General features: G+C 51.0%; 1 protein-coding gene across 7 annotated transcripts in view; it reads left to right on the plus strand.

Moving 5' to 3' along the window:
- The window catches only part of LOC142358832 (CBP80/20-dependent translation initiation factor-like), a 156,402-nt gene that overhangs the window by 18,539 nt on the left and 122,510 nt on the right, over positions 1–15,353 (plus strand). For all 7 annotated transcript variants that reach the window (XM_075410981.1, XM_075410980.1, XM_075410983.1 and 4 more), the window contains exon 2: positions 12,839–13,051. In XM_075410981.1, coding sequence (XP_075267096.1) covers positions 12,872–13,051 — 180 coding nt within the window. In that variant the 5' untranslated portion in view covers positions 12,839–12,871. The remainder of the gene's footprint in view (positions 1–12,838; positions 13,052–15,353) is intronic.

The raw sequence follows: 15,353 nt of genomic DNA on the forward strand, positions 1-15,353 counted from the left end.
GAGAGATGATGCTCGTGACTTTTTTCCTGTCCTTGCAAGCAGCTTCAGCTCTTGTATTCGTAGATTGAAATCTGGAAGGAGCCAGAAGCGGGGACAGCAGCCCTGGAAATCTTAGCTCTCATGACACTGATGCCCTCTTTCCTTGAGCAGCTCTGTGCCATGGTGGACCTGCTCACGTGGTGTTGAACACCGTCCCTGCAGAGTTCCCTGTCCCCTTGTGCTTCCCCAGGGTTTCGTTTGCTTCACCACCTCTTAATTTATTATTATTAGACCAGAATTGTTACGAGGAAGGGACTTCTTTTCCTTCTGCATGTACAGAATTGCCAGTTTCCCCAATTCTTGGTGTTTTCCACTAGAATATTTAGACCATCTCATCGATGGCCATGCTGTGGCTGCTGCCTGTATGGGAACTGATAGGGTCCACGACTGATGCTCCTGGGGTGGCTGTGATGTAGAAGCCAATCTGCTGCTTATTTTAGAACTTGAAGATTTGAACGTGGTGGAGGAGTGGGGGTCCAGGATCCAGAGGCAGGGTTTGGAAATCTTGTTTGTTTGTGGGTGTTGTTGAGTGGGTTTTTTTAGGGTTTTTTTTTTACCACTGAAGGTAATTAAAGATTCAGAAAAATCTCTGGATATACTTAATCTGTGCATGGAGTCTTTCAGATGAGTTGAACTAGCTCAGAGAGGAAAATTAACTCTATCCCAGCTGAAATCAGGACAGTAAGTTGTTCATATTCCCTTTCCTCTGAAAAATGGCAGAGGTTTATGCATGATTTTTCTTCCCAGTTCCAGCTGAACAGCTTGTGTTAGGGAGAAGACACTGGAGGTCCCCTATGAATGAGCCAACCTTGGGCTGTAGGGAGTTGTCTCTCCTTGAAATCTACTTCTTTGTCTTGCTTGTGTAACCCAGGTCCGCAAGTTATCAGATCCGAGTCTGGGAACGATTTTTCCCCTTGACCGGAGCAGCAGGAATCCAGGGATGATTTGCTTTTCTCCATTGCTGATGGTGCAGAAGGTGGCTGATGCTGAAAAAAGCATCTTGCTTCCTCATTCCCATTTCACCTTTCAAAGACCCTGAATATGGGGGGCACCTGAGACTGTCCTGCCTCCAGCCTTATCGCACAGAAGAGCTTCATTTCTAAACAAGAGAAAGCCACGATGAAGGAAAGCGATCGGTGGGGGATTCCGTGAGGATGTGAACCTCATGAGGTTCAAGAAGGCCAGGTGCAGCGTCCTGCACATGGGTCGGGGCAATCCCAAGGACAAGTACAGGCTACTCTCAATCCATTCTCTCATCCTGGAGAAAGGATGAGAGCAGCCCTGAGGAGAAGGACTTAGGGGTGCTGGTTGATGAGAACGTCAACATGACCCGGCAACGTGTGCTGGCAGCTCAGCAGGCCAACCGTGCCCTGGGCTGCATCCCCAGTAGCGTGGGCACAGGGCAAGGGAGGGGATTCTGCCCCTCTGCTCTGCTGAGATCCCCCGGGAGTCCTGTGCCCAGTTCTGGAGCCCTCAGCACAGGACAGAGCTGGAGCTGTGGGAGCGGGGCCAGAGGAGGCCCCAGCAATGATCCGAGGGCTGGAACCCCTCTGCTGGGAGGAAAGGCTGGGAGAGCTGGGGCTGTTCAGCCTGGGGAAGAGAAGGCTCCAGGGAGACCTCAGAGCAGCTGCCAGTGCCTGAAGGGGTGCTTAGAAGAAAGATGGGGACAGGCTTTTTAGCAGAGCCTGTAGTAATAGGACAAGCGGTGACAGTTTTAAACTGAAAGAGGGGAGATTCAGACTAAGTATAAGAAAGAAATTGTTTACGATGAGGGTGGTGAAACCCTGGCAGAGGTTGCCCATAGGGGTGGGAGATGCCCCATCCCTGGAAGCATCCCAGGCCAGGTTGGACGGGGCTCTGAGCAACCTGATCTGGTTGAAGATGTCCCTGCTCATGGCAAGGTGGTTGGACTGGATGGCTTTCAAAGGTCCCTTCCCACCCAAACCGTTCTGTGATTCCCAGGAGGAGAGGACCAGCTGGCTCCTCCCAGCATAACATCCCCTCCATCCATGCGTTTTGGCTGGCGGCCGAGCTACGTCCTCTGAATGCCGCTAAAAGCCGGCGTACGGGCACAAAAATGCCCTTTGCCAGCAAACTGCGGGCATGGTTTAACAGGGATTAAGCTCCCTCCGCGCCTGCCCTGCTGCTGACCAGGGGATGCCGCTCCCGCCCCATCCCTCCCGACCAGATGGGTTCCTTCAGCGGGTTGGCGTCTCAACTTAGAGTTGGATGTGTCTTTTAGGATTACAGGGCTTTTCACAACCCAAGTGCCCATTATGTTGCCTGGGTGCCTGGAAAGAAAAGATCTCTTTTCTGATAATGGTTTCCCTTTGGTGATTTGTAAAAGGCGGTATGTGGCGGCCATGCGGCCAAAGCGTGCGATTGCAAAGCGTACGGATCCAGCTGGTTGTTAAAATGCTTTTATTTAGGACGTGGGCTGTGCTGTCTGCCTGCTTTTTTTTTTTTGCACCCTGGCTGCTGCTTCCTGTGGGATCAGGACTCATCCCCTGGGATTGCGGAGGAGCTGGACACGATACAGGCGTTGGTTGCCTGAGGATTGCTACCGACTGCGTGCATCGTAGTGGGGCACGCGCGTGTGCACAGGGTACGTGTGCGAGCTCTCCTGGCAGGAGAGCATCCTTTGTTCATGTCTTCTAGCGTAACTCCTGCAGCCGTCACGTCCTACCCAGCCCACCGGTGCAATGCCGTGCGCTCTCAGAGCAGAAACACTGCAGCTCTGAAGAGGAGATTATGGAGCGTGTCTAAAATCTGCTTTGTTGTGGTTTTTTTTTGCAATTTCTTCAAATATTTTTATTTGGCGAAGTTGCCTTAGGAAAGGTGAAAAATAACAAGGAGAAGATGTAACATGGGCTCTTGTTCCATTAGTTTTTAGTAGAAGCAGGGGAATGTGAAAATGGATGATAGCTAACTGAAGTCACAGATTGTTGTATCAGCCGATGTATAAATAGGTTGTAAAACTCAGGCTGTTCTGGATTCAGGGGTTGGTGGCTGCGGGTTTTTTAATGACCTGTTTCAGCTTTGATTTCTAGAAATGCTGATGTATTTCCGTGTATCGGATTTGTATAAAAGTCAGGGGATTGCTGTTGTGCTGCAGGCAGGGTGATGTTCCAGTAGACTCCTTGCCCTGGCATCCCATGTAGTGGAGCATCCCACCGTGGGGTGGGACCAACATCCATCAGATGCCCCACAAGCCCACTTCCATTCACCTCCTGAAGTTCAGGCAGTGGTTTTCTTAGTTACATGCTGGTTTTTCCTTTCTTTTTCTTGGCAACATCCGTCACAAGCCAAAGGTAACATTTTCCCCCCCAGGCAAGGAAGCCCATCTGGTGGGAAACCACTCCAACCGCATGCACAGATTTCATAGATTCATGGAACCATTAAGGTTGGAAAAGACCTCTGAGATCATGAAGTCCGACCATCACCCCAACACCACCATGCCTGCTAAACCATGTCCCCAAGTGCCACATCTACATGTTTTTTGAACCCCTCCAGGGATGGGGACTCCACCACTGCCCTGGGCAGCCTGGTCCAATGTCTGACCGCTCTTTCAGTAAAGAACTTTTTTCTAATATCCAGCCTAAACCTCCTCTCATGCAACTTGAGGCCATTTCCTCTCATCCTATTGCTGGTTACTTGGGAGAAGAGACCGACACCCGCCTCACTGCAACCTGCTTGTTGTGTTGCTAAAGGCGACGAGGCTTTGGTTTTGCTTAAAAAGAAAAAAACAAATCCACCTAATCCACCTCCCAACCACAAAAAAATCCTTATTGCAGCGAAGCAAGCTACGTAATAAATTATTGTCTGGCTGAGAACGAGGGATTTCTGACTTTCTGGATATTTCTCTCCCTTCCATGCTGGATCACTGTGTCAAGGCGGATGTTTTGGGTTGGATTCTGTGGCCTTTTGCACTTGGTTGCCTACAAGTGCTCTCCTTTTTTTTCTCCCCCCCACCTCCCCCCAGTTTATTTCTGTGTTTATTTTAACGGCCCTGTTTCGACGTGCCGTGCCATTCGCCCACTCTGTGGCACGCCAGGCTCGTGGATGGCACTGCAGCGTGGCAGACGCTGGGCTCCTGTCCAGTCGCTTGGGCTTTTCTGCACCACCAGAAGCCAGACCTGAGACTGGAGGGGTGATGGAATATGTAAAAAGCTCAGCCAGCCGTGGATGCATCAGTATCTGAAACGCCCAAGGCTGGCGCCGGCAGCAGTCGCTCGATGCGGTTTTCGAAGGTGTTTACGTCTTAATTCAAAGAGGGTCGGATCCAGGATAGAATAATTTACGTTGCTGCGCTTGATGTTTTGGAATCTGGGAAAAATACCGGCTCTGGAGCAGCAAATCCGCAAGATAGCCGCGACGCTTCGTCTGTGCTCATAGAGACGTGGTGATACCCGGGTGGGGGGAGTCGTGGTTCGTCTGGATTGCTTTCGTTTTCCATAGTAACTGTTCCTGCGGCTTGCTGGATACGAAAGCTGGCCGCCGGCAATAAAGATAAACTGCTCCTCTCATTCCCCGAGATGCTCTCACCGCTTTAGAAAGACACACTGCTAATTACTTGTTGTTGGAAATCGGCTGGATTAGGAGAGAGAAAATATTGCTGCTGAAGGAGCTCGTTAGAAGGAGATGCTGGGAAGCGAGCCGGCTGTCTGCCGTCCACGGCCATGTGGATGGCAGGCAGGAGTTCAAACCCCAAACGCCAACGGTCAAAGGTCCTTCTGCCCGTACTTCTGCCAGGGCCTTAGCTGGCAGATGGTTATTTGCAGAATTAAAGCTCACAGATGGTTTCACCTGACCTGAAGACGCTGATGAGAAGCAGACGAGAAGTTGGAGAGTTGTCCTGCACCAGCTGGGCTGTGCGGTCAAAGTGTTCCTCACCTCCCAGGTGTGGAGCTGAAGGGACCTCCTTCCCCATCCACACTGGCAGCGGCTTCAGAAAGGCCGGCTTGGAGAAGACTGTGAGCAGGCGGTGAGAGGGAGGTGGTGATGGAGGGTTTGACCCTGGGCTGTTCCTCTCTGTCCAGCCCTAGAGAGGCACCCAGCAGAAGAGGCTGTCATCTCACCAAGAGGTGACGTCCAACAGGTCTTCACTGTAGGGAGTGGAGAGCAATAGGGTGGGTTTTGGAGGCTGGGCAAGAGATGTAAAAATTGATGTTGGTTGCTCATGGGGCAGGACGTGGTGTCTGCTGGTTGGAGCTGGGCTGGACTCTTTCCCTGGGTCTCACTGAGGGTCTCTTCAGTTTGGTTTTACCATCATCCCATGCAGGCACAGGTAAATATGTCTGTGGGCTGCTGGGTGCCTTCTTGGTTCATGTCCCAGGTGTCTCAGAGCAGTAGGGACCTGCTGGATCACCGCAGTGTTTCAAGTTTATTTGTTATAAACTTCCCCAGGGAGAGCAAATGCGAGAGGGACGCTGGACGTCATACCACAGAAGGCTCTGGAAGGAGATGGCTGCGTTGGTACGTGAAGAATTTGCACCGCAGCTGCCTTTTATAGGAAGCATTTCTTGTTCGTAGCAAAACCCGGGATGATAAATCTCATATGGCAAGAGGAAGGTTTTCAGTGAGCTGTCAGGGTAGCTCTGGAGCCCGTCACAGCCTCTCCGGCGGCTGCGATGGCATTTCTGGGCAATAAATCTGCTGCAGAGAGAGGCTCTGCTCTGCGTTCCTCCTGCCTGGCGTTGGAATCGCAGAGGAGCAGAGGATTGGCACGAGAACTTTTTCAGCATTTAACTGGAGGATAAGTAAGGAAGAGACATGAGTTTTCCAACTGGGATGCCTCAAGTGAGTCATTTAAACCCATATGTTAACAGCTGAGGCCAGGTAGTTAGAAATGTGGGCTGGGCGCTTGCTGTTCACTGGGATTTGGTGGTCGTTGGACCTTTTGATAACTGGACGTTGATACAGGTGCCTGAATCTGGAGAATCCTGGCTTAAGCAGTTTTGCCTGAACTCTGTATTTCAGAGATATTTTCCGATCATCTCCCCTGGGTGTTTGCATTAATTCCTGGCAGTGGAGTTGTAGGGTAAATCCACTTCCAGCTTTCGTTGTTTGGGTGCATGTGATAGCATGGTGCTCCTGGCTGTCTTGTCTTTGAAGGCCACAACCTTCAAACAAACTTGTCGTGTGTGAGAAGGCATTTTAGGTTTTCAGCATCCATCCAATGGAAGCAAAAAAATGGCAGAAGCAGCCTGTTTGTTTCATTTCCTTTGATGATGCCCGACTAAGTTGGACCTTGGGTAGGGGTGAGAACGTGTGTGGTTTGTAGGATCATAGAATCATAGAATGGTTTGGGTTGGAAGGGACCTTAAAGATCATCTGGTTCCAACCCCCCTGCCATCAGCAGGGACATCTTCCACCAGACCAGGGTGCTCACAGCTCCATCCAACCTGGCCTTGAACCCTGCCAGGGAGGGGGCAGCCACAGCTTCTCTGGGCAACCTGGGCCAGGTTTTAGGAAGATCTCTTCATGGGCAGCAGTCTCGCTGACGAGATTGCCATGTCAGCATGTTTTGGACCAGAAGACCCCCACTCCTCACTTTAGGGAATGATGCTGTTATGGGGCTGGAGTCCCTGCTCCCTTGGGATGGCTGGGCCACAGGTGGGTCCCATCCTCGGGGAAGAGCTGTGTGTGGTGGCCCTGCAGTGCTGCCTTGGCACGGCTGGGCTGCTGCGGTCCAGGTTTTGGAGAAGCTTTGCTGTGGTGTACTGGAGAGAGGGTAGCTGGAGCTTCTGCCCTGGGGGAGGACGTACGCGTGAGGTACTCACGCTCGGGTCACAGTGAGCTGATGGAAATGCATTCCTGTCCCTGCATGTCTGTCTTCTCACCATGGACCTACCTTCCTTCTCATATATCATTTTGGTTGCAAGTTCCCCTGTGCTGTTACATCCCACCCATCTGATCCAAACTATGTTCCTTCTCCATTGCTGCTCTTCACCTGTGAGACTCGCTACTTGGTTCTTCAAGTTCAGCACAAGCCCAGACACCTATTGGAGATGGGGTACGTGTTGGGCTTGACACCGTGAGCCATGGGCAGGGCTGCAGGGCGGGCTGGTCTGTTGTGTTGGTGCTGCTTACACCCTCTGTCTACTGGATGAATGCACAAATGTCATGAAAAATGCTTGTTCTTATGGAGTTTATTTGCTGATTAAAGGTAAAACTGTATGATTGGCATAAACTGTATGATCTTGCTAAAGCAAGAACCCCATTTAGATCACTCTTTAAAACAACAGCTATTAATAATAATTATACATTACAGTACTGCTGATAATTACTAAGTTATAATGAGCAGTTTACACATCTCTTGACTGCTTCTGCTGGTGACTCCATGTTTTATGGGTATAGTAATGAGCACAGCATGGGCTTCCTAGGAAGGGTTTGGAAGGTAATTTTCAGACCCCCAAAATTTATAGACTTTGTGCTTTGGCAAAGCAGGGAAAGAAGAGGGGAAGAGGAAAAAAAATACAGATTTGAGGTTGATCTTTATTAATTATTGTTAAGGAGCATGTCTGGGGTCTGGGACTCCTTGGTCGTAGGCCCTCTGCCAACACAGATGCAAGGGATCACCACTCTCTGAAGAGCTCTCAAGAACATGTGTTTACTTGGTTTGGGAAGGCATCAGCTGCTTTGATGCTCCAGCGTGGACTTGGATTTTTGTTTGAAAACCTCTTGTTTGTACATGTTTGGAGGGCGAGGCGAGGTGGGAAACCTGCTCCAGGCACAGAGGTTTCCTGACATGCAGCACCAAGAAGAGCATGAGACCATCCAGCCCGCACAGCCTTCCTCATGGAAAGGGTTAGTTTTGGAAAGGAAGAGAAGGTTTAACATTAGTATGGAGACTAAACCTTTGTGGGTGGACTTAAATTGGTCTGGATCTAGGTGGCTGCTTCCTTTCCCACGGTGCCTCCTGCCAAGGAGGAAGGGCCACCATAGCGGTTTCTAGAGGATGGTGACCAAAACAACCCTCACCTGAGCGTTGGGACATCTCTGGGCAGGCTGGGGAAGGCAGTTGCATGATAATTGGGAGAGACTCATCTCAAATGGGTGAGGCTGCTTAGAACTGGCAGAACTCAGAGGGTTGTCGTCAGCGGCGCTGAGTCTAGTTGGAGGCCGGTAACTAGTGGTGTCCCTCAGGGGTCAGTACTGGCCCCAGCCTTGTTTAACTTCTTCATCAACGACCTGGATGAAGAGTTAGAATGTACCATCAGCAAGTTTGCTGATGACACCAAACTGGGAGGTGTGGTAGACACACCGGAAGGCTATGCTGCCATTCAGCGTGACCTGGATAGGCTGGAAAGTTTGGCAGAGAGGAACCTGATGAGGTTCAACAAGGGCAAATGCAGGGTCCTGCACCTGGGGAGAAACAACCCCATGCACCAGTACAGGCTTGGGGCTGACCTGCTGGAGAGCAGCTCTGTGGAGAGGGACCTGGGTGTCCTGGTGGACGACAGGATGACCATGAGCCAGCAGTGTGCCCTGGCTGCCAAGAAGGCCAATGGGATCCTGGGGTGCATTAGGAGGAGTGTGGCCAGCAGGTCGAGGGAGGTTCTCCTTCGCCTCTACACTGCCCTAGTGAGGCCTCATCTGGAGTATTCTGTCCAGTTCTGGGCTCCCTAGTTCAAGAAAGATGAAGAGCTACTGGAGAGAGTCCAGTGGAGGGCTACGAGGATGATGAGGGGACTGGAACATCTCTCCTGCGAGGAGAGGCTGAGGGAGCTGGGCTTGTTCAGCCTGGAGAAGAGAAGGCTGAGAGGGGACCTTAGAAATGCCTCTAAATATCTGCAGGGTGGGTGTCAGGAGGACGGGGCCAGACTCTTTCCAGTGGTGCCCAGTGACAGGACAAGGGGCAACGGGCACAAACTGAAGCAGAGGAAGCTCCAGCTGAAGATGAGGAAGAACTTCTTCCCTCTGAGGGTGACGGAGCCCTGGCCCAGGCTGCCCAGGGAGGTTGTGGAGTCTCCTTCTCTGGAGATATTCAAGACCCGCCTGGACGCGGTCCTGTGCAGCCTGCTCTGGATGACCCTGCTTCTGCAGGGGGTTGGACTAGATGACCCACAGAGGGCCCTTCCAACCCCGACCATTGTGTGATTCTGTGGTCACCTCCCCATGCCATCGTGCCCTCCAAGACTCATTGCAGCTGCTCATTCTCCCAGCTCTTTCTTTAGCACTTTCTATTTAATAATTGGTGCTTTCCATTTGGTAATTGGCACTAATTAGCTAAAAGGGGAGAAGCAAGCCCTCCTCCAGGACTCCATGCTCTCTGAGGCTCCTCTTTTTTTTTTCTTTTTCTTTTCTATTTTTGCCTTTCTCCTTTTTAATATGCCACATGATTTTTGTTGAGGAGTTAATGTGGGATATTGATCTACATAATGAGCCTTTTTGACAGTCCGGGCACATTTGGGAATAATTCCTTGAGCAGATGAAATCCTTAGGCCAGAACTGCTCGTTCTCGGCAGTTTCCAAATGAAGCCACAATTGTTCAGAAGTGACAGATGAGAAATGGTTCAGGAGCTGGAAATTACACGAGCTGGGAACAGATTATTTTTTTGCATCTTCTCTTCCGGATGGCATGTGACTCACTCAGAATTTGCTTGGTAATTTTATACTTGTCTCAAAACAGACTGTAAATACCAGTTCCTGGTGAAGGAGAGGGTGGGGGATGAAGTCTTGATGTCCTGCAATGTGGTAGGAGCTCCCATGTCTTTTCCCAACCACAGGGAAGGAGAGGTATGAGTCTTACCACGAGACACTGATCCGAAGCTTAACTCATGTGCAGACATGCCCAGCCCAGGTACAGGAGTTGTGGTTTCTTTAAGCTGTGAATGACATTCAGCCGTGGAGAAATAGGAAGGAGGAGAAGGGTTGGTCCAAGCTCCCTCCACAGTGGTTAGGTGGGGGACAATGGGGATGCTGAGCCACCTCCTCATCACTCGCCCCATGTTCTCCAGATGGGGGATGAGGAGCTTGTGGTGAACTCGGAGCCAGCGCCTGACTCTGATGGCCAAAGGAGGAGTGTGAGACCCCCAGAGTGGTCCCATCTCCCACAGCAATGAGTCCCAGAGGCTTTATGTTGCATGGAAAATACTTAGTTTGGGTCGCTGTTCTTCTTGTTCTTGCTGCTGTGGGTTCAGCTCATGTTTGCAAACTGAGTTACTCCTGCTTGGGTCAGTACCTTGAGTAGAGACCTCCCAGGAAACACAGCAGCGATGCGTTCAACCTGCAGCGCTTCCTTCAACGGCGATTGCCCATCCCAGCCATGCTGGTCCTCGATTTGAGCATGCACACGTGAAATCCAGCATTTCCCCAGAGCATCAGGTTTATTGTGCATGCATGGAGCAGTCTTGTAAGCCCAAGTCTCACTTGAAGAAGCATCCATGGCCATTTTCATCAGAATGAAGGTCTCCTGGTGGCGTTTCCATCTCAGGACACCACAGGAGGACTTCTCTGTGTCTTTTGCTTACCTATGGAGTGTATCTTGCATTTCTGTCCCTGGTGATGGTGTGGTTTGTGGAGCTGCCCTGTTCTGTGCCAGAGAAGGTGGCATTTCAGCGACATGAAGGGGATGTCCTGTCTGTTGCTGGACATCAGTTTTGGCCAGCTTTCAAAGGAGCGTGTTGTCTGGGGTGGGTGCACAGAGTAGGTGCACATAGCGATCACGGGAGCATCCACCTGGACATCGTTAGAGCTGCCCTTGCTAGCAATGCTGCATTTGAGGTTTCATCTGCTTTTCTTCTTTAGATGCAAATCTTCAGATGATCTGTTGATGTCCTTATGTGTTCATTCTCTGGCTAAGGGACGACTGCGGGGTTTGCTAAGGTTTGTAATTCACTGTGTGGATCAGAGGAGGTGGAAGTCATTTGAGTTCAGTCTCTTGCATCAATTGAAGAGATCCATGTGTCGTGGTGTATCCATTCTCGTGTGTAGACTTTGGAAAGGTGCTGGGGATGTAGAGGGATCTGGCTTTGTTTTGCAGCAGGACACTTAATTCCCCGATGATCTGCGCCCTAAACAAGACTATCCTATTAGGGTTGGCAACATAAGCCCCCGGATAATGGCTTTGTATTCTGCTAGCCATAATCTAGATATACATATTTAGGAGGAGGCTGTGCTCCTGGAGTGGACACTGGAGGGAGGGATAACCCGGGATGTTGGGACGCTTGGGTAGCTGAAGTTGGGCAGAGAGGAACCTGATGAGGTTCAACAAAGCCAAATGCAGGGTCCTGCACCTGGGGAGGAACAACCCCATGCACCAGTACAGGCTGGGGCTGACCTGCTGGAGAGCAGCCCTGTGGAGAGGGACCTGGGTGTCCTGGGGGACGACAGGGTGACCATGAGCCAGCAGTGTGCCCTGGCTGCCAAGAAGGCCAATGGCATCCTGGGGCGCATTAGGAGGAGTGTGGCCAGCAGGTCGAGGGAGGTTCTTTTCCCCCTCTACTCTGCCCTTGTGAGGCCCCATCTGGAGTCCTGTGTCCAGTTCTGGGCTCCCCACTTCAAGGAAGATGAGGAGCTACTGGAGAGAGTCCAGTGGAGGGCTACGAGGATGATGAGAGGACTGGAGCATCTCTCCTACGAGGAGAGGCTGAGGGAGCTGGGCTTGTTCAGCCTGGAGAAGAGAAGGCTGCGAGGGGACCTAATATATACTTACAAATATCTGCAGGGTGGGTGTCAGGAGGTTGGGGCCAGACTCTTTTCAGTGGTGCCCAGCGACAGGACAAGGGGCAATGGGCACAAACTGAAGCAGAGGAAATTCCAGCTGAACAGGAGGAAGAACTTCTTCCCTCTGAGGGTGACGGAGCCCTGGCCCAGGCTGCCCAGGGAGGCTGTGGAGTCTCCTTCTCTGGAGATATTCAAGACCCGCCTGGACGTGGTCCTGTGCAGCCTGCTCTGGGTGACCCTGCTTGGGCAGGAGGGTTGGACTGGGTGACCCACAGAGGTCCCTTCCAAACCCTACCATTCTGTGACTCTGTGATTGTGAATCAAGCCTTAAAGTTAATGACTTTGTTTGGTGCATATGTCTGTTTGGATTTTCCCAGCCTTTGCTTCCTCCTCTGCTCTGTATTTTGATTTTACCTGGGAAGAACACATTAAAAACCTACATACAGAACATTTAGTGATTCAGGCTCCCGTCTCTGAAGGTTTGGGCCATGGCTGGGCTGTCTGTTGGTTTCCCAGAGTCCGTTTGCATCCTGAGGATGCTTTATCTTCAAAACGTCGTAAAGGCCCCGTGTCTGCTCTCCAGCCATTCTCCTGTAGAGAGAGAAAAAGATCTTCAAAACAGGTTCTGGTGTGGTCTCTGTTTCACCTCCACGTGCAAACCTCCTCGCTGGAGCATTTGCAGTCGCGCCGTTGACTCGGCATCGTTCACTGCTGCCATCCTGGAGAAGCTTTTCGATTATCATCTTCTTCACACCCTTGTCCATCATCCCCAGCTTATCACCCTTATCCAGCACGGCTAATGCCGTGGGCTTTTTAAATTAAGCTTTTTCATTTTGTTCTTCTCTCGTGCATATGTCTGGAGGTTTTCAGTAGTTTGGGCTTGAAGAAGGAGGATAGGCAAAATGTCCGTTGTTGTCCTTAGTTGTAGGAATATTACAGAAGTGGGACTTTTTTATTTGTTTGTATATACATGGAAACTAGGTGTGACCACTTAGGATTATTATAAATGTTATTGGATGTACAGCAAAAGCATCCTGCCTCTGGTAACACGGCTTTGGCTACTGTTTTTTTAAGCTTATTATAATTACTGGGAAGTAATTTCTTGCCTTTTTTTATTTCGCTTTCTCAGGCCCACTTCGTTCTTGACATCTCTCCTGAAGGGATGGAGAACTCATCGGTGGCATCGGCCTCCTCGGAGGCAGGGAGCAGCCGCTCTCAGGAGATCGAGGAGCTGGAGCGTTTCATCGACAGCTACGTCCTGGAGTACCAGGTCCAGGGGCTGCTGACGGATAAAACGGAGGGGGACGGCGAGAGCGAGAAGACGCAGTCCCACGTCTCGCAGGTGGGCGAAGGGCACAGCGTGGGGTGGGAGAGGGGCTGGGGGATGCCGATGGCTTGTCGCCTGGGTTGCGGATGCACATCCAGCTGCTGAAGCAGCTTTTCAAGAGTTGAGGTGGAAAGCAGGACATAATGAAAGACTGAATTTGGGGCAGCTTGCTCGTTCAGCCAGATAGGAGGTCTCCAACCAGTTGGTAGAGATCTTCTGCCGACTGTGTTTTGTTTTTCCGTGGTCTCAGGGTGCGTGCCCTGAAGCTTTTTGACTTCTTCAGGGTTCCCATTTATAAATGAAGAACATGTGATTGGTGTGGTGCCTCTCTCCATCCCAAACTGCTTCACTGGGTTGAAAAAATCCTGGAGGTACAGCGAAGAGCTTCAGGGGCTGCAGTGAGGGGGATGCTCGGTTATGAGATGTGCTCCTGTCCGTATGCACAGGTGTGTCCGTGAAACAACCAAGACCAAAAGGTCAATCAAAAGCCCCAAATGTACCCCAAAAGTGTGAGTTTTGTGGGCATTCTAATATGTGTAATAGTCTGTTTGCTTGCTTCATGGTTGCTACGTCAGAGGAGGAAATTGCTGTGTTTCAGAGAATGAGAATACCCAGCAAACAGAGGGATACTTTTAGCGGGGATGTGGCTTGGTGTTGTCATTAGGAATGACATGGTCCTCATTAGGTTTGTTCCTAAAGTGGACGGTTTAGATCCAACAGAAGGAGAAATGGAACCTGCTGAACCACGGTGTGCCAGATGCGTGCTGAAGATGTGAACTGCCGAAGGGATAAGGAGCTCGTGGTGCAAGGGGTGGTGAACTCCAGTCCGTGCCCTTGGGCTTGTAAGGCTGCCATGATCTTCCGTTTGTGATAGAGGTGCTTTCCTACCTTGCTGGGCTCCCGCTAGGGTACAATATTTAGGTTAGAGGCCATTTACATACTGATCATGAGGATAAAATAAGAATAAGAAGACTGAAGGGTCGTAAGGGTAAGAGTATGGCCATGATTAGACAGCTGAGATGTGTGTGAGCTGCTGGAGGGGTCTGCTGCTCTGATTTGGGTCTTTGTCTCTTTATATGAGGTGCAAGGGAGACTGATCCTGGGCAGAGATCCCTAGGCCACTTCGCATTAAGCCTTAATGTTAGCTTAATGACGAATGAGAGTGCGTGGCAAAGCCAGGCTGGGGGTATGATGCTTGGGAGAAAGGCAGAGTCCAGGCTGGGTTTCTCCAGGACTGTGACCTCCTCAAGCATGCAGAGAAGTTTAGTTGCAGGTCGTTTTGTCTCTTGTTTCGTGCTGAAGTCTATTAATTGCTTACAAATGAGGTTCTGCCTCCCTAAGCCTTTGTTTTTCCTTTAAACTGGGAGAAGTTGTTGGAGCAACGAGGTCAAGGTGCTCTCCTGCCAGTTGCCAGGGGTGCCTGCTTCTCCTGTCCCCTGCCCCGTGCACCCCAGCATGCAAAAAACAATGTCCCCAAGTTCAGCAGGGAGGATCTTGCTTTTCTAGGTGAACTTCATGAAGTTCCACAAGGCCAAGTGCAAGGTCCTGCACCTGGGTCGGGACAATGCCCAGTATCAACACAGAATGGGGAATGGATGGGTTGGGAGCAGCCCTTCAGAAAAGGACTTGGGGACACCAGTGGGTGACAAATTCAACATGAGCTGGCAGTGTGCGCGTGCAGCCCAGAACACCAAGCATATCCTTGGTTGCATCACAAGCAGCGTGGCCAGCAGGTTGAGGGAGGTTATTCTCCTGCTCTGCTCCCAGAGACCTCACCTGGAGTCCTGCATCCAGCTCTAGGGTCCCCTGTTCACAAAAGATGTGGACCTGCTGGAGCGAGTCCAGAGGAGGCCATGGACATGGTCAGAGCGCTGGAACAGCTCTCCTGTGAGGAAATGCTAAGAGAGTTGTGGCTGTTCAGCCTGGGGAAGAGAAGGCTTCAGGGAGACCTTAGAGCAGCCTTGCAGTATGTAAAGGGAGCTTATAAAAAGACTGCGAGAGACTTTGTACCAAGGCCTGGAGTGGCAGTACAAGGGGCAATGGTCTTAAACTGAGCAAGAGTAGATGTAGATTGGACATAAGGAAGAAATTCTTCACTCTGAGGGTGGTGAGGCACTGGAACACGTTGCCCAAAAATGTTGATGCCCCCTCACTGGCAGTGTTCAAGGCCAGGTTGAATGGGGCTTTGAGCACCCTGGTCTGGTGGAAGGGGTCCCTGCCCGTGTTGGGGTCTTGGAACCAGATGAGGTTGCAGCCCTGAGGAGAAGGACTTGCGCATACTGCTGGATGAGAAGCTCAACATGAGCCATCAGTGTGC

The sequence above is a fragment of the Opisthocomus hoazin genome, chromosome Z (assembly GCF_030867145.1).
Source record: "Opisthocomus hoazin isolate bOpiHoa1 chromosome Z, bOpiHoa1.hap1, whole genome shotgun sequence".
NCBI lineage: Eukaryota > Metazoa > Chordata > Aves > Opisthocomiformes > Opisthocomidae > Opisthocomus > Opisthocomus hoazin.